The sequence below is a fragment of the Podarcis tiliguerta genome (assembly GCF_965153285.1).
Source record: "Podarcis tiliguerta genome assembly, chromosome: 12".
Classification (NCBI taxonomy): Eukaryota; Metazoa; Chordata; class Lepidosauria; order Squamata; family Lacertidae; genus Podarcis; species Podarcis tiliguerta.
The window spans coordinates 13,744,966-13,763,011 of NC_139545.1; the positions used below are offsets into that span (position 1 = coordinate 13,744,966).

Consider the following 18,046-nt stretch of genomic DNA (forward strand, 5'->3'; position numbering starts at 1 on the left):
CCTGAGCTGTACTACTGGCAAAGACAGAGCTCTCGATCACTCAATTGAGGGCAAATATCTGAGGGAAAACAAGTCACTCCTCAGCCCCTTGTGCTGCTTCAACATCTTCTCCATCCAGAGCAATATGAGATACAACAAAGGGGATAAAGGAATCAGGAAAAACTGTCTCCTCCACCTCTGCCAGCAAGAGCCTCTCCTGGTTTTAGGTCGTGTCTGAACTGAAGGAGCCTTTCTGTTCACTGATGGCGAATGAGGATCAGAGTTATTGACATATGCTTTTGTTAAAGGATGCTGTTTACAACATGAGACCATAAATGGAGAAATGAGGGGATGAAATCTATAAATCCCACGGGAGGACACCAAACTTTTGTGGCCTGGTACATTAAAAGAAGCTGGCCGCGTGGCTTTTGTACACCTCGGTTTAATGATTCTGAAAAATGCAGCAACAAGAATTACTTCAGTTCCCTGCCTCAGAAACTCCCAACTAACAAGCCCGACAATTTGAAAAAGTGCCTCACTCTTTTAATCATGCTCTCCTGCTGAGATTCCAAGAACTCAAGGAGTTCAGCTCTTGTCCGATTGTTCCAAATAAGATATGGGCTTTCTGTGTTGCTGTTCAGCATTTTCAGAATCTAGGTCAAGAAACAGTTATGGCAAAACAGATTTGAATGCAAGACGAATACTTCATTTTTTCTACAGCATCTACATCCGACCAGTTAATACCACTACAAAACCACTGTAACCCTTCTAGCTTTCTCAATGTGCAAATTATTTCATCTTATTTATTCTTTAACGTAAGTCTATTTGGAATTTGCTCTTAAAAACTCCAGCTCTGGCTAGATGCACACTTTATGATTTCAAGCGCTACAGAAGTAATCTGAAACAGTCTCTATCCTGCAACTATTGAGTGCAGCAAGCATTGTTTCTCTCTTATGTTTGCGTGCGCACACACACAAATATTCCTGGTTTGCCATATGCAGTAATCACTCAAAAATACTGTAGCAGCAATATCATGTGAAATAGCCCTTAGTATCTGGCAAGAAAGACACGGCAAGTTAGAAATAGTAGGATGACTATTGTACGAATCAGCACATCTCTATTAACACTCCACTATCTTAAACAAAAATCCATTGGCTGCAACACAGAGAACTGAAGGTGTCTAAGACACTGGAATCATAGAATCATAGAGTTGGAAGAGACCACAAGGGCCATCGAGTCCAACCCCCTGACAAGCAGGAAACACCATCAGAGCACTCCTGACATATGGTTGTCAAGCCTCTGCTTAAAGACCTCCAAAGAAGGAGACTCCACCACACTCCTTGGCAGCAAATTCCACTGTCGAACAGCTCTTACTGTCAGGAAGTTCTTCCTAAAGTTTAGGTGGAATCTTCTTTCTTGCAGTTTGGATCCATTGCTCCGTGTCCACTAAAGGCTGTATAATTTTCTTTGTTGCCATTACTAAATTTTCATACTGAACTTACACGCTCAGCATACATGTCAAGAAAAGCGGAAAAACATTAACGTGGATATTAAAATGTTCTTGTACCTCGGCAGGATTGACCACAGCAAGTTTTCTTGCAATATAAGGCGTCAGCATGCCTGCAAGACTTTTTCTGATGGTTGGGTTTTCAGGCGTAGCTTGTTCTCCGGGAAGATATCCACCAAGACGGCTCAAAGCAAGGAGGCTAAGCTTGGCAAGGGTATTGGCTACTTCCTGTTAGCAGAAAATAGGGACTCAATCTCATGCATAGATTTTCTGAGTAGATGAAGAAACAAGACCACCCCTCCTTCACAAGCAATACCGCAAAATAAAATGGACACAACTTGCAAAAATGTCATTGCCCAATTTGGGGCGACTGTCACTGGCCATTGTGTCTCCTTATAACCTACTGTGCACTATTTAGGAGGGTTCTCTAACTCTCTAGAGGGGCTTTTTGGGTGCTGCAGAGGGTTGTTTTTTTTTTAAGAATATAAAGAAATTCCCTTCTTCAAACTTCCTTCTCTCTTTGGATCAAAGCTTGGCACAAGCAAGCACAACTGATCTTGAGAATGTCATTTGAACAGCACAAAAAAGGCTACAACACACAGGTATAGTTTTCTAAAAACACAGCACATTAAGCAATGTGTTTGATTTTAAGATAATGACTAAGTTCCTACAGTCATCTTAGAAATGCTGCTCAGGATATATTTAAAGCACAGCAGTCTATTCACAGTTCCTTATTTTCATTACCTGCTGATTGGAATCTTCACTCTTCTGAATCCCACTCTCTTCTAGTGTGTAATCATAGTTGAAGATGTAGCCGAGCAAATACCACAGAACTCCAGCTTGAAACAGATGCGTCTGTAGCCAGTAGTCCACAGCAAAGGAGCTGACACACTCGACCCCTAGGGAAGCCACGCGGGGAATGTTCTGAGTAGGAAAGAAAACATTTGCTTTGGGTGAGAAATGCTTCAGTTCAGCTGGGACAAGCCAAGCGATGTTTCTGACGTAAAAATGACAAAATGCAATAGTGGCACGTTCTTCACACTTTTTGTTTCTTGCTTCTGCAGTGTAGCGCTTTAATCACATTACATAATAGGGGAAACAGAATAAATAAGAATATAATAGGGTAAACAGAAGGACTGTGTCTGTACATTCCATTGGACAATGTGCAAACAATGGACTATATGGAATTGGTGGAAATGACTGGCAGAATCCGAGACCAGGGAGAAGAGCTGGTGGAGGAAGATTGGAAGAAATTTAAAGACTATTTACAAAAACACTACAAAATTAATGAATGTTAGAATGATGTTGGATTGAGGTTAAAGGGTTATTAGTAACAATGTGGTGAAGAAATATGGAAAAATGGATGGTTAAAAGATGAAAAACTAAAGGTATAATACACTAAGATAAAGATAAGGATAAGGTAGAGGGAAGGGATTTGCTGACTAAACAATGGAATTGGAATACAGAGAGGGAGGTGTGGGGAAGTCCGGGAAACAAGCAAATGTAAGAAATATCATGGAAACTGAATTGTTTTTATTTGTTTTTATTTTTGTATTTTTCTCTTTTTTCTTTCTTCTATCTGAAAACCTTAATAAAAATATTTTTAAAAAAAAAAAAGACAATGTGCAAACAAAACTGTCTACATGCCCCAGGAAGCCTTATGTGAACTGGGGCTCTGAAAGGAAATCCTACAGCTTTCAAAAGGAAGGCAATAGGCCCAAATGATTGCATCCACTTAATGGACACTCCTGAGGTTCTACAGAAATGGGAGGCTAGAAAAGAAAGATAGGAGTCATACAAGAGCTTACCTTGCCATAATACAGTACTCTGCAGAGATCCTTGATGATATTTGGCATTTCAGTTATTTTCTCTCTGCAGTCTTCAAATTGGGCTGCCACACTGTAACATTTACTTACATGCCCACACACCTATTAAGTGAAAAATGCGAAGTCATATGGCGTTGGGACGGTGCATAATAAGATGCACTGCAAATATACACGCTTCAGAAGTTGAAAAGGAATGATAAAGAGCTCCCTGGAAGGCAGACACAGCACTGTAATTTGCCAAGTGATTACTTCTTTCAGTCTTGTGAAGCATTGTTACTTCTTTTCAATTTATGAAGTGTCTAATGTTGGCACCTGGGATGTGGGTGGCGCTGTGGGTTAAACCACAGAGCCTAGGGCTTGCCGATCGGAAGATCGAATCCCCATGGTGGGGTGAGCTCCTGTTGCTCGGTCCCTGCTCCTGCCAACCTAGCAGTTCGAAAGCACGTCAAAGTGCAAGTAGATAAATAGGTACCACTCCAGCGGGAAGGTAAACGGCATTTCTGTGCGCTGCTCTGGTTCTCCAGAAGCGGCTTAGTCATGCTGGCCACATGACCCAGAAGCTGTACGCCGGCTCCCTCGGCCAGTAAAGCGAGATGAGCGCTACAACCCCAGAGTCGGCCACAACTGGACCTAATGGTCAGAGGTCCCTTTACCTTTAATGTTGGCACCAGAAATGGGCTGTGGCAAAATGGGAGAATGGTAAGGTACACATTTTGCATGTGGAAGTTCTCAGGTTCAGTCTTTGGTATCTCCATTGTTAAAAGAAACTATGCTTTAATGAGAATAAGCAGATTGCTGGTACACACCACTGAAATTGCAGCTGTTTCCTTCCTTCCCTGTTGCTGCTGTACCACCAAAAACAAGCCATAGCTTCTTGTGTTATCCAAGCCTGGAATGGTGGTTTGTTTCTCTCCAAACCAACCACGAGCAGGTAGCCAAGGTTTGTTCTTATTCACATTAAACCATAGTTTATTTTATCTACAGTTTTAATATGTTGTGAGAACCATGTTAGTGTAAATAGTTAGAACAGTTGCCCGAATCTGGTCTCCTATGGCCAGTTCACATTTTAGTTCACATTCACACATATGCTACAACTTCCATTACTGGATTATTTTGAACACTTACCTGAACTGACATATCATCTGGCTTACTAAAGTGTGTCAGGACAGCAACACAGCGATTAAAAGCCTCTTGCAGAATCTGTGGGGATAGACAGACATGTTTTCCCCCTGAACACTGTCAGCAGCAAAAGTTGAAACGATTGTTTTCATATAGCAAATATTTCTCTAAAAATTTTCGGATGCCATTTTAAAACCACAATGTAAAATTTAATACGTCAAATGCCTACTTGTTAGAGAAAGAGAAGTTCAATTATTCCAAGCCAAACCAATAATCTGAAATTATCTGGAGTAATATTAACATTTTTAGAAGCCCAGTTATTGTTTCTTTTGCTTGATATAAGTTAGAAGTTAATATTTGTCTTTTTTAATAACAATCTACTTGCTTATTCTTAGGCAAATTAAGCCAAATACACGAAATATTCAGCACTGGTTATGCAAGCTTACAGAATAGTCAGCAACAGCAGTTCTGAGATGTACTTACAGATAGCTAGAAAATATGAGGAAAAGCTGGCTCAGCAGACAACACCCAGCCAAAAAGGGTTATTAAAATGCATTTTGCAAACCAGAGCTTAATAGAAAGGAAGAATAAAACTCACTCTCTGCAAAACATAACCCACAGGAGGATTTTGAGCCTACCTCAATACCATTCTCTCGCCTTAGTTCTTCTGCATTAAGTGCTGAGCAGTTGACAGTGTAGAAAGCTAACTCAGTAGCAGCAGGCAACAGGGGAGATTCTTTGGAGAACAAGAGGTCGTCTGAAGTCTCTATTGTGATTGTCTTAATCAACATGGGGTAACCTGCGTATTTATAAGGCTTCAAATCTTGAAAAGAAAAGAATGCCAAGAATTAACATTCACATGTGAATCAGTCTCATGGTGACACTATATCAAACAAATTATTTTATGGCTTCTTACTTCAAAGGCCAACAACACAGGAGAAAGAAGAAGTGTAACACAGAATGCACTAAACAAATTAGCTCCTAACAAGTATTGAACAAAGTTGAATTCCCCAAAATTCTGGGCAGCTCCTCGGAAAGTATACAGGTGAATCAGAGCAGCATGTGGAAAATAGAAGAAGAAGAAGAGTTTTGGATTTGATATCCCGCCTTTCACTCCCCTTCAGGAGTCTCAAAGCGGCTGACAATCTCCTTTCCCTTCCTCCCCCACAACAAACACTCTGTGAGGTGAGTGGGGCTGAGAGACTTCAAAGAAGTGTGACTGGCCCAAGGTCACCCAGCAGCTGCATGTGGAGGAGCGGAGACGCGAACCCGGTTCCCCAGATTACGAGACTACCGCTCTTAATCACTACACCACACTGGCCCTGTTTTGAATGCAGACTTTCTGCTTTAGAACAAGTCCTAGGTTTTCTACCAACAAAGGTCCACCTATTAATCAGTGGAGCCTGGGTGATTTTAAATTGCTGGAAAAAAGAGTATTCACTGCATTCAAAGAAATGTCCATTTTGGGCTTGACTGTAGCCTCCAAAAGTACAGGGGCCGCCCCTCCTTCAGAAATCCACTCTCCAACAAAGCCAAGGTGATGCACCTGAGAAGGTAGAGCTTGATAGTTTGCCACATGATTTGTATCGGTTGTAATCAGTGACCTCCCAAATAAGCCCAAAGTTTTCAATAACACATAAATGAGATTTAGTATTTTACAAAACAAAATGCTAAGTATAATTACCATCTTTGTGTCTGTTGAAAAGGATGCTTTGAGCTTTCAAAATTAGAATTATGTTCTCAGGATCTGGACCATCCACCACTTTGGCTGACTTTGTACACAAAAACTCATACGCTTTATTCACCTTTTCAAACATATCCTGCAAATACAATGCATGTAAGGAAGCAGATATGAATCCAATCTCAAAATAAATCAGCTGATGTTGCAAAAGAAACAGGTCAGGATTTAAAGAAAGACTGTCTTCTACTGCATAATCTTCAAAGACACGGTTCTAAATTTGAGCTATTTTAATGTTTTTCTGACTTTTATACCACACTCTTCTATGAAAAGTCCTACACGTACACACACAGTAGGACAACAGAGTTAACAAGAAACATAAGTACAACCTATTCAGAACAGCCACGTGTACAGACAGCATCGTAGACAGTATTCCAGTATTTGGCGAAGGATTACTTAATGTAAAGCAGGGATGAGACCTGCAGTCAGATTTCAGAGTCCCCTCCCAACCTTAAGTTGTACAGCAAGAAGGGAAAGGGTCTTTGAAGTTGTGCAAATTGTGCAATTATGACTTCTTCCCTCACAATCAGATCAAAGCAGAGGGAGAAATTAACAGACCTGTATTCCTATCAGATGTGCTAAAAGTAGTCCATACAATTTTGGGCATGCAATTACATTATGAAGTTTGGGGCTTAAAACAGTTGCGGTTAAGGGCTTCCAGTTCAGCGATGTGCTGACTTCATTTACATTCTTATGCTGGGATTACAGAGATTTGCACAGAAAGAACAGATAAAAAGGGCACTGGGAGAGCTATTTCCCCCCACAAGAAAATGGAAGGTGAAACTTGAATGGAGTTACTAAAAATGAACTATATGCCTCTGTTACCATGGGGAAAAGGTGTAGGGGTGTGTGTGTGAGTGAGTGAGAGAGAGAGAGACTGATTGTGTGTGGATCTGCCAACTTCCACTACTGGAATGTCCATAACTCAAAATTGTTTCCCTTTTCTGATGTAAAAATGTATACATTTAAGAGCTTTAGCAAACAAACAGTTGCACTTCTATTATGCAGGAATTTGTGCATAAATGGGCAGTCCTGATGACATAAAAGGAGTGACTCTGCACATTTGAACAAATGCACACTTGAATCTGCTCCCCCCATTGCAGTAACTGGGATAGATCCATGTATACAGTAGAGAGCCTGTGCTCAGACACCAGACCAGACCCAATACATCCTATAGGCATAATATATATTTAATACATAGCACTTACTCGACCTTCTGGATTCTTGTCAGGGTGGTATTTCTGGGCCAGTCTGAAATAAGCCTTCCTGATTTTGCTCTCATCGTGCCTGTCAGATACATAAAGAATTTGCTTACCTAGGATTCAATATGCTGTCATTCAGTCGGGGGGGAAAAATATAACATAGATTTCAAACTAAACTCTGGCAGGTTATTTTGAACGACAGATTTTAGGTCACTTTCCAAAGCATGTTTTATGAATTAGCTACAAACGTTATCCATAAGATCTAGGCCAGTCTGTCTCCTATTTAATGCCGAGTAGGGGTGGCAGCGCTAATGGTGCATTTCCAGTGACTTCTCAGGACTGCCGATGGGACAATAGCAAGGCCTGTGTAAACTACTATGGCAATCCGATCTTGGAAACTGGATTTCCCCCCCATCCTCTCTGCACACCGCTATGTGGGCTCCTGCGCTTTAGTTAACCGATATGCCTCCAAATCAATAGGTCAGGCTGGTCTGAAATAGAGGTGCTCCAATGCTGAACCATTATGCTATCGTTCCTGTACAAAACTTCAGCCATACTAGCTGTTCTTCCGGTTCTAGAACTTAATCAGAGGGCAACTAAGTTTAAATGATGCAAGATACACAACGTAAGAGTCATTCATATTAAAATGTCAGTGGAACCGAAGAGCACATAACTTACTGTCCTTGTCCCTTTGGGAGATGGAGAACTTCATAAGCATCATCTATTGACATTGTGGGCGCCTTCTTATCCACCTCCTTCTTCCAAGCGTCGAGGGTATCTTTTAAGAGTTTAACCTGGCCGGGGTGGTTGGGAGACAGAAAATTCCAAATGAGTTCTTCTAATGTAACTTTCAGATTTTCGGGGGGCGGGGAGAGGAAGGTGGAGATAGCTGCTATTACTCAGCCACCTGGCACTCCTCTCTATTAGAAAACCTACAATATAGGAGTTTTATCGCTTATATTTGAAAATTAGAACACACTCCTTTATTTATTTTAATTTTTATCGATGCTTTAACAGTAAATTGGTATATCCATTTCACAATAATCTTCATTATCCTTGTTTTTATTCTGATTATATATGCTGCGATCTTTTCTGTGAACCGCCCTGAGACTTCCAGGCATAGGGCGGTATATATACTCAATAAAAATAATAATAAGAATACATTATTCAACTTTCCCACCCCAGCCCTCCCATGGGTTCCCTTTTACTCTTAGCTGTGATACGCATCTTTCTCTACCTTCTAATTGATTTAGCTGCTGTTCATTGATCTAGTCCTACTTGGGAGATTTATGAAACTGTTATAATTCTTTAAACAATCTCCAAAGTTTTCCCATTCCTCACTTATGGTACGTTCATCTTGGTTTCTTATCTTTGCAGTCAGCATCAACTCCACATATTCTATTAACTTATTCTGCCAATCCTCTTTTGTTGGACTGTTTTTATCCTTCCACAGTTGTGCATCGGCTATTCTGGCCACAGCAGTAGCATAAAGAGCAAGATTTAATCCATTCTTAGGTATCTCACCCTCTATCATACCCAAAAAGAACATTTCGGGGTTTTTTTTGGGGGGGGGGAATGTCAACCTTAGCATCTTTTTTATTTCTGTGTATATCATCTCCCAATATCCCTTAGCTTTCTTACATCCCCACCACATTGAACACACTCCTTGTTTAAACTTAACTGGCTTTGAAACTGTATACTTTAAAACAGAACTGTTAAGATCACAGCACACTCAAGATGCCAGCAAAGCAGTCATGGCTCTGGCAGTTCTTTGACCTATTTCCCCTTTTTATTTTTCAATTCTGCTTTGCTGCAGATTGAGGAAGAGTGCAAGACATTTGACTTACAGGGTCTTTAATTGGCCAGTCAGGAAACCGAAGTTTATCGCAAAGATGCCTGAGGTAATAGATGTTACAAAACAGCTCGTTCTCCAGCTGAGGATAGTTGATTAGCGGTATGGGGCAGTACTGGTAAAGCGCTCTTGTGTTACTTTGAAGACGAGGGGTGAAGTCTGCAAGATGAGCAGCAATCTTCTCTATCATAAGGCGCCTGTGAATTGCAAAAGGCATTTTGAAGCAAACAATCGCTAACGTTCTTCTGGATCGCTAAACCATTAAACCTTGTTATCTGTGGCAAGTCACAAAGATATCAGATGAATTTAATTACAGTCAGCAAACTGAAAAGGGGGGGGGGATACTAATGGGGGGGGAACCCACTTCTTTTGCTGGAAGTGTATCAATCAAATTACCTCATTTCACTGCTCCAAATAGCTTCCGGAGTGTCAAATTCGCCCAAAAAAATTTCAGAAAATTTTTCTGGTTCATAGTTTTCCAAGTAACACACCATAGCTTCCGGCAGGATGTGTCCAAGAATGCTTCTCTGAACTATATCTTGCCCTTTCATCTAAAAAAAAAGAAGAAGTTGTCAGGATGTAAGTGTGAAAATGAAATGAACACGCTTTTGCACGTCTTTACCGGTTGCTTTTGTGATAATGGAGGTATTAATTTTCATAAGCCACTATGTGCAGCACAACTTGCAGAATCACAGAGTTGGCAGGGGGACCCTGAGGGCCATCTAGTCCAACCCCCTTGCAATACATCAAGAGTTAGGAGCCTCAGGCGCAGAGTCCAAAGGCGGCCCTTCATGCCTCTTTATTCCACCCTCTCCATAGTAAGTAAGTAAGTAAATAAATTTTTATTTATACTCCGCCCTCCTCGGCCAAGACTGGGCTCAGGGCGGCTAACATCAAATACATTAAAACACAATCAAACAACTGATTAAAATACAGCTTAAAAATTTGAATCAGGATAAAATTAAATGACTGCCCATGAATTACAACTATGGGGTTGGGAAACTCTATTCATCAGGACCAGCTATCCATGCTGGTCCCACATGAGGTGATAAAAGAGCCAAAGGGGTAACTTACAGGGTCCATAGAGGGGTGTCAAACTGGGCCCAGACCAAAGGCCAAGTGAAACAGCTCCGTCTTGCAGGCCCTGTGAAAGGATGTCAAGTCCCGCAGGGTGCTGGTCTCCTGCGATAGAGCGTTCCACCAGGCTGGGGCCAAAGATGAAAAGGCCTTGGCCCTGGTTGAGGCCAGTTTAACCTCGAGGCCCAGGACCTCCAAGATATTATTTGTGGACCGTAAGGTCCTCCACGGGGCATACCAGAAGGCGATCCCATAAGTATGAGGGTCCTGGGCTATATAGGCCGCACCAAGCACTGTCTTGGTCTAAAACCCCTACACCCCCGACCCCCAGTACTCTTCCCGGGCTGGAATGTGTCATCGAACCATGAGAATGCCTTTATAGGAGAAGGAAAAGCCTCTGACTTTTGCATGGATGGGATACAGTCTGCTATAAAAGCCAGATTCTCTGCATCTGGTCTGCCCACCCCCCTGGAGTATGTGGGCCCTGCAAGGCTGCCCAGAAGCGAATGGAACGAGCCTGAAGGTTTATTGCCCTTGCCGTACAGTGGTACCTCGGGTTACAAACGCTTCAGGTTACAGACTCCGCTAACCCAGAAATACTACCTCGGGTTAAGAACTTTGCTTCAGGATGAGAACAGAAATCGTGCTCTGGCGGTGCGGCAGCAGCAGGAGGCCCCATTAGCTAAAGTGGTGCTTCAGGTTAAGAACAGTTTCAGGTTAAGAACGGACCTCTGGAATGAATTAAGTACTTAACCCGAGGTACCACTGTACATGTGTACCCAGCAGTGAGTGAGTACAGCATTGCTGTCTTGGTCTCAAGGCATTTCAACTCCTACAACCACAAACTGCTCTGCGGCTTGCCTCCACAATCACATCGCAGCACAACTACCAACGCATTTAACGCTTAAGAGTTGTCTCCACATTCATCTCCACCAAAACTTCCTAACGCTAAATTCAGTTACATATTTCCAACTGCTTGGTTAAACATGGTGTAGCTAATAGCGCAACAAACTTTGGTCAATTTGCCTTTTAAAAGGATCCAGCACATTCTGAAGAGAGAGAGTTGTTTCAGATAGCAACAAGACCCCCCCAGACATTTTCTCTGTTTAAATGCTTATACTTAGCGCATACTTGGAATTGACTTGTTTTGTTGAAGCACTGCCAGTTTCTTTTGTAATATTAATTGCTGCTTACCTCTTCAGACTTGAAGGCCTGCTTCGAATGTGTATACTTCAAAAACCTAGAAAATAATTCATATATACTTTTAGCTCAATGGCATGAGCTCAGAATGCAGGTTAATGGGACTATAAAACTTGCACCTGCCCTCTAACCTGTCTGATTCTTGGGCTCTCACTGGCCATCTAGCACTAAATACAGCCCCTAGGGACACTCTCTTCATCGACCCCTCGCTATCACCATTATACAATGTAGCCTGGTTTCTTTAAGGTGGTCCAGAGACGAAAAGTGCAAAACGATTTTATGACTTAAAATCTCTCAGAAACGAATGCCATATCCTTGCATTCACACTTAGCTGGTGTGAAACTCTATGTTTAAGTAAACATACAACAGATGCTAAACATTTATTGCTTTCACCTTGCAACGGGGAGCACGTTGGAACCGGTATACATCATGATGAAGAAGAATACTCCACTGAGGTAAAGGCGAGGTAACTGTGGGTTGTCTTGCATGATGTAGAAAAGCAATATGGCCACTTTCTCAACAAGAATGGGATCAAAGGTCAGCAGCAGCTGCAATGCAAAAAACAACAACTTGACATGGTTTTACCCTGTGCATTTCAGATTAGGGCTACTGCTCCCAATCAAAGTTCCAAGATTTCTTTTCTTTTCAAAAAGCAAAATATGCTGAAAAGCAAGCCATCTAAATCTTGACGATCAGACTGCAGATCAGCTTACCTGAATGATATGAGGAAGGCAAGTGCTGTCAGAAAGGAGCCTCTTCACTCTGGGCAAAGGCCTTATAATGGCATTATCCTGGTCTCTGAAAGGGAAGAGGTTTCCCTAATCAGTGTTTGAAGTGCACAATGGCCAGCTTGTACTGTAAAACAGGGTTACCCTCAAAATGGTTGATACGGACCTTCTTGGGTTGACGGAACTGTGTAGGGGCTGAATAAAGGCTATGGGTGTTTGTGTGAAAAGAAAATCACAGAACTGTAGAGTTGGTAAGGACCCCAAGGATCCAGGCTCCAGCTCTGAGGGCCTTCTGGCGGTTCCCTCACTGCGAGAGGCCAAGTTACAGGGAACCAGGCAGAGGGCCTTCTCGGTAGTGGCGCCCGCCCTGTGGAACGCCCTCCCATCAGATGTCAATGCGATAAACAACTACCTGACATTCAGAAGACATCCCTGTTCAGCAAGGCAGCCCTGTTCAGGGAAGTTTTTAATATGTGGCATTTTAGTGTATTTTTCATCTTTGTTGGAAGCCACCCAGAGTGGCTGAGGAAACCCAGCCAGATGGGCGGGGTACAAATAATAAATTGTTGTTGTTGTTGTTGTTGTTGTTGTTGTTGTTGTTGTTGTTATTTAGTCCAACCCCCTACTTTCCCAACTCCCCCCCACCCAACTTCTTTGTTTACACCTTACCTACTGGGGAAATAGCTACACATTGTGACAAGCATGTTGAGGATAAGTGTAGCAAGGTCCGTCTCATTCAACACAGCTTGCCCAGTGGCAAGTAGACACCATTTCAGCTGAGGGATCACTTGCAGTGGACGCCATCCATCCATGCCCTGGGCCCAGCACCTGGTTTTGGAAGTCAATACCCCTTTGGTCCACAGTTCCTGCATCTATGTTAGGAATGGATTGCCACAGAGAAAACAGAAGGCCATAATGCAGTTGTCTTTTTTAAACTATGTCTTTAGAAGCTGTGCTGAAGGCACTTTCATTCCGACACTACCATACCCTTTAAACAACTTATCCCTAGATATCATATCAAGGCACCACAGAATTTTAGCAAACCTAAGAACTTTTGACCCAACCAAAATGGGCAATCAAACAGGTTATGGATCCGCTGAGGCCACAAATGGAAGAAATTTGCAATGCAAATAGTGCCAAATTACTAAGAGGACTAAGTTTTAAAAAAAGCAGTTGCTAGCAAATGCGCAGTACAAAAACAAAAGACACCAGTCAGGATGAAATTGTAACATCCATTTAGCGAACAGGGGAAAAAAAATCAACTGAGCACACCCTGACAGCCATTCTTTGTCAAATTCTCCCAGTTCTGCAGGCCCAAATGAAGGGATTAATGGGAGGTACTGCACCTCTTAGGGATGCGGGTGGCGCTGTGGTTTAAACCACTGAGCCTAGGGCTTGCCAATCAGAATGTCGGCGGTTTGAATCCCCGCGATGGGGGAGCTCCCATTGCTTGGTCCCTGCTCCTGCCAACCTAGCAGTCTGAAAGCACGTCAAAGTGCAAGTAGATAAATAGGTACCGCTCCGGCGGGCAGGTAAACAGCGTTTCCGTGCGCTGCTCTGGTTCACCAGAAGCGGCTTAGTCATGCTGGTCACATGACCTGGAAACTGTCTGCGGACAAATGACGGCTCCCTCGGCCAGTAAGGCGAGATGAGCGCCGCAACCCCAGAGTCGTTCGCGACTGGACCTAATAGTCAGGGGTCCTTTACCTTCACCTTTTTATTTACTGCACCTCTAGGGAATTATCAACCAAGAAGTCGGGCGTCTTCACTCCAAAGCCAACCATACAAACCACACAGCACGTGCTGACTTTGAAATTATACCTGTTATTCGTGAAAGCTGAAATTTCCAAGAACAACAATGGTTGAATGAGATGTTATCTATAAGCACATCCTTTCCTCAAGTGTTACAGGGGCATGTTGTGCCCCCCTGACATGCTGCTCTGAAACTCCCTGATCGTTGGCCATTTGCCTGGGGCTGACGGAGCGAGAGCTCCAAATATTTGAGGGGGACCAGAGTGAGGAAGGTTGTTCGAACAACGTTGTGCTTTTTGTGTTCGTTACCTTTGACTCAAAAGGCGCAGCCGCCACTTGAAAAGTTACCTCGTTAAAGCTGTAAGGACCGCTCCTCTCTTTGTCTGCATTGCCAAAGTACCACTCTTTTTCACTCTCTCTCTTCATATCAGGTGATGCTTCAATTACATTGCTCTTAAAAACGAAAAACAACAACCACCCCATTTAGAGTTAGAAACAACACACACACAAACTACTTTCACAGCACTGAGTGCTTCAGTTTGAAGCTCATTTCATAGAAACTACAATGTGGCTAAGCAGCTTTTTAATAACCCACTCCTAAATTATATACATGGAAAGAAAAGAAATTAAAGATGTCCTACTTGCAACGGCACGGTTGCCCTACTTGTGTGAAGATGGGCAAGGGTAAGGAGGTCCACGAGGATCCGAATGCCATTAGAATCCATAAGCTCCTTGACATTTTTCTGCAAGAAAGGGAAAACAACAGTCACATGTGTTCAATTATAACATAAGATAACAAGATTAAGTGATTTAGTTAAGCATAATCCATTAACTTCATGCTACACAATTACCTAGACAGGCTACTTAATGACACCAGCACACACAAATACATAAACTGATGTACAAACAAATACGTCAGAACCTTTAAAATTAGCACACACTGATAAAAATCACAGATATATTCTAAGAGCCATATCTATCAATTTTAATGGGGGGGCGACCCTTGATGTCTATTTTTATCTTATTCCTTAATACAAGAATAGAATTTTATTATGGATTTGGGACTTTTAACTGAGCCTATCTCTAAAAGATCAGGACAGGTAAAATAAAACACACACATATGAACTGTGCTTGTCCATGAAGCATCTAAAATACTTTCTTAAAGCCAGTGGACTGACAGCTGGGGTAGCTCAGTCGGTAGAGCATGAGATTTTCAATTTAAGGGTCATGGGTTGGAGCCCCACGTTGGGCAAATGATTCCTGCATTGCGGGGAGGGGGGGACTAATAGCAAATACCAAATAAATAATTGGTGAGACTTTTATAGGCCTTTCTGTTCAATATTAGTGATTCAAAGGGTAACAAACTAGAGTGGCTTATGATTTTCCAACCAAAAGTATCGTATCCTTTGTGAGATAAGAAAAATGTTGGGTGGAAGTGAAGTTACAGGGAACCAGGCAGAGGGCCTTCTCGACAGTGGCACCCTCCCATCAGATGTCAAGGAGATAAAGAACTACACAACTTTTAGAAGATATCTGAAGGAAGCCTGTATTGGGAAGTTTTTAATGTTTGACATTTTATGAATTTTTACATTTTGCTGGATGCCGCCCAGAGCGGCTGCATAAACCCAGCCAGATGGGCAGGGTATAAATAATAAAATTATTCTTATTATTATCTCCTTGTAAGACATATAATATCATCTCAGCAATTCAATATATCTAATGACATGGTTATTAATCAAAATTGTAATATCTCCTCCAATTCCATAACACAAATGAAAGAGAGTGGAAAGATGTTTGGAGAAGGAGGCATGAACATGAAATTTATTACAGTCAGAGACCAGCTTGTGAAACACCAATGGAACTACAATCCCAATAGCAAAACAAACATTTAAAACAATATACAACAATGGATTTGAGAAGGAGGCATTTATGAGCAGCCCAAGCTACAATAAATACTGTTGTGCGTGTATTTAAATTTATTAAAAATGGCACAATTTATGCAGAAATGCGAGGTTGCTCACCTTGTTGAGAATCAGCTTGTTAAGGAACACTATCAATCGGTCCCGCTCAAGTCTATCAGTGCACTAGAGAAAAATACAAAACATTTTTAAATAGGAAAAAGTCTGAGAAATGCGCTTCAATGTTATCATTTGTTTATTTATTTATTTAAGATGAAATATGCTGCTATATTGAAGGTGCAATTATCCTCTTATCTCCAAGATCTGTAAGCAAAACTGAACCCTCATCTATTGTTATACTATCAGTGCTAGAAAGTGATCTACTAAAATGTGGATGTACAAAAGCAGAGCAGATCTACAGCTGAAACCAGAACTGAAGCAACCGCAGGGATTGCTCTCAAAAATGTACCATTTTAGCTCCTTTATTTTACTGCTCACAAGTCTAAAGTGTAACAGTCAAAAAAGGATCAACACAGATGTGTCGCTTGACCAGGCAGAACACGAAAAGCTTGTCATTTTTTTTATACTTAAAAGTTTACACTGTTTGTTTAGCTTCTTTAAAAGTTGAAGGTGCAAATGCTACAGTTAATCACATCCACTCTAAAGTAACTCAGAAAGGTTCAGTAAATTATAAAATTCTCAAAATAAGTATTTATTTATTTTTTAAAAAATCTTTGTTCAAATACAAGTCTGAAGGACAAACCATAGGTCACTGACCATGTTCAGAAGTAGCATTATTGTGAACAAACCTACCTTTCTCCCAGACTCTCCTACAAGAATCTTTTGCTGAAGTTTGGCTTCAACACTAACTATGGTTTTAAAGCATAGCGTTATAGCACAAACCCCAATTCAGACCAAAAACAGAGAGTCAGAGTTCAGCAGGAGTTTCTGAAACTCCCCCAAGTCATGTTCAAATATATAAAAGGATGTCACATAGAGGAGGGAGAAAGGTTGTTTTCTGCTGCTCCAGAGAAGCGGACACGGAGCAATGGATCCAAACTACAAGAAAGAAGATTCCACCTAAACATTAGGAAGAACTTCCTGACAGTAAGAGCTGTTTGACAGTGGAATTTGCTGCCAAGGAGTGTGGTGGAGTCTCCTTCTTTGGAGGTCTTTAAGCAGAGGCTTGACAACCATATGTCAGGAGTGCTCTGATGGTGTTTCCTGCTTGGCAGGGGGTTGGACTCGATGGCCCTTGTGGTCTCTTCCAACTCTATGATTCTATGATTCTAGGAGCGGGGAGAAACAGGCCAAACTCAGAGGAGGCTAGAATTAAACCATGACATCTCACCAGAGCAATCAGTGGCGTGCGGTGAATTTTTTCGTAGGGGAACAGTTAGGGGAAGAAACACTAGTTTGTAACGGCGATTTTTCAGGGGCGTGGAGCTGATGTCACACCTGTGAGCATTGCACCTCCCTCCCTAAGTCAGGCAGAAGCTTCCTGGGGTTTGGGAACGAGGCACATGGGAACAATTAGGGGACTAGTCTAGTCCTCTTAGTCCAATGGCCACATGGCATTGTTAACTGAAATTCCAAAAAACAAACTTCAATATGCCTGCTCTGCTCTCCCAAATTGTATGCAGTAATTTAAAAAATGCTTACCCTCTCCAACATCCCTATAATATATTTAGTGTCGCTAAACGGGCCAATCTCCTCGTGGCATCTTCCATAAACAATGGCCAAGGCTTGCAAACAGAGGCATTTCATACTTATTTTAGGAGTGAGCAGGAAACGGTGATACAACTCATTGAAAAATTCATACCTGTAGGAAGAAAAAGGTAGAACAAAAGGTTTATTATGCAGAAAATTAAGATTTCAGAGGGAATATTAAGATAACAGTAACTCACGATTTCTTTATCGCTCCACTGTCTTCACTTTCATCTTCTTCCAACAGCAATCTCAAGTAATAATCCCCGATTTTGATTTCATCCGACAGGCATTCATACTTCACCTTTTGAAGAATAAGATACAGGAAGTGAGCAAAAGTTTCTGACATAACTGCTAAGGAATCAAGGTGTGTGGTGTGGGAACATAACTTTTGAAGGAAGTTCCAGAATCGACAAACCAGTCAGTTATAATAGTTTTACATTTTAGTTTGTAAGCTAAAA

At 41.7% G+C, this 18,046-nt stretch overlaps 1 protein-coding gene across 3 annotated transcripts in view; it reads right to left on the bottom strand.

Moving 5' to 3' along the window:
- Positions 1 to 18,046, bottom strand: part of DNAJC13 (DnaJ heat shock protein family (Hsp40) member C13) — a 66,003-nt gene that overhangs the window by 14,273 nt on the left and 33,684 nt on the right. For all 3 annotated transcript variants that reach the window (XR_014503337.1, XM_083404633.1, XM_083404632.1), the window contains 20 exons: positions 17,786 to 17,889; positions 17,541 to 17,700; positions 16,002 to 16,064; positions 14,622 to 14,723; positions 14,329 to 14,433; positions 12,898 to 13,100; positions 12,214 to 12,298; positions 11,894 to 12,048; positions 11,495 to 11,540; positions 9,620 to 9,774; positions 9,219 to 9,420; positions 8,050 to 8,165; positions 7,378 to 7,456; positions 6,116 to 6,251; positions 5,070 to 5,254; positions 4,438 to 4,512; positions 3,295 to 3,414; positions 2,231 to 2,410; positions 1,547 to 1,714; positions 519 to 632 (listed from right to left, as the gene is read on the bottom strand). Coding sequence is in view for 2 of the 3 variants with exons in the window: in XM_083404633.1 (XP_083260759.1) it covers positions 519 to 632; positions 1,547 to 1,714; positions 2,231 to 2,410; positions 3,295 to 3,414; positions 4,438 to 4,512; positions 5,070 to 5,254; positions 6,116 to 6,251; positions 7,378 to 7,456; positions 8,050 to 8,165; positions 9,219 to 9,420; positions 9,620 to 9,774; positions 11,495 to 11,540; positions 11,894 to 12,048; positions 12,214 to 12,298; positions 12,898 to 13,100; positions 14,329 to 14,433; positions 14,622 to 14,723; positions 16,002 to 16,064; positions 17,541 to 17,700; positions 17,786 to 17,889 (2,553 nt within the window). In the remaining variant the exon portion in view is untranslated. The remainder of the gene's footprint in view (positions 1 to 518; positions 633 to 1,546; positions 1,715 to 2,230; positions 2,411 to 3,294; positions 3,415 to 4,437; positions 4,513 to 5,069; positions 5,255 to 6,115; positions 6,252 to 7,377; positions 7,457 to 8,049; positions 8,166 to 9,218; positions 9,421 to 9,619; positions 9,775 to 11,494; positions 11,541 to 11,893; positions 12,049 to 12,213; positions 12,299 to 12,897; positions 13,101 to 14,328; positions 14,434 to 14,621; positions 14,724 to 16,001; positions 16,065 to 17,540; positions 17,701 to 17,785; positions 17,890 to 18,046) is intronic.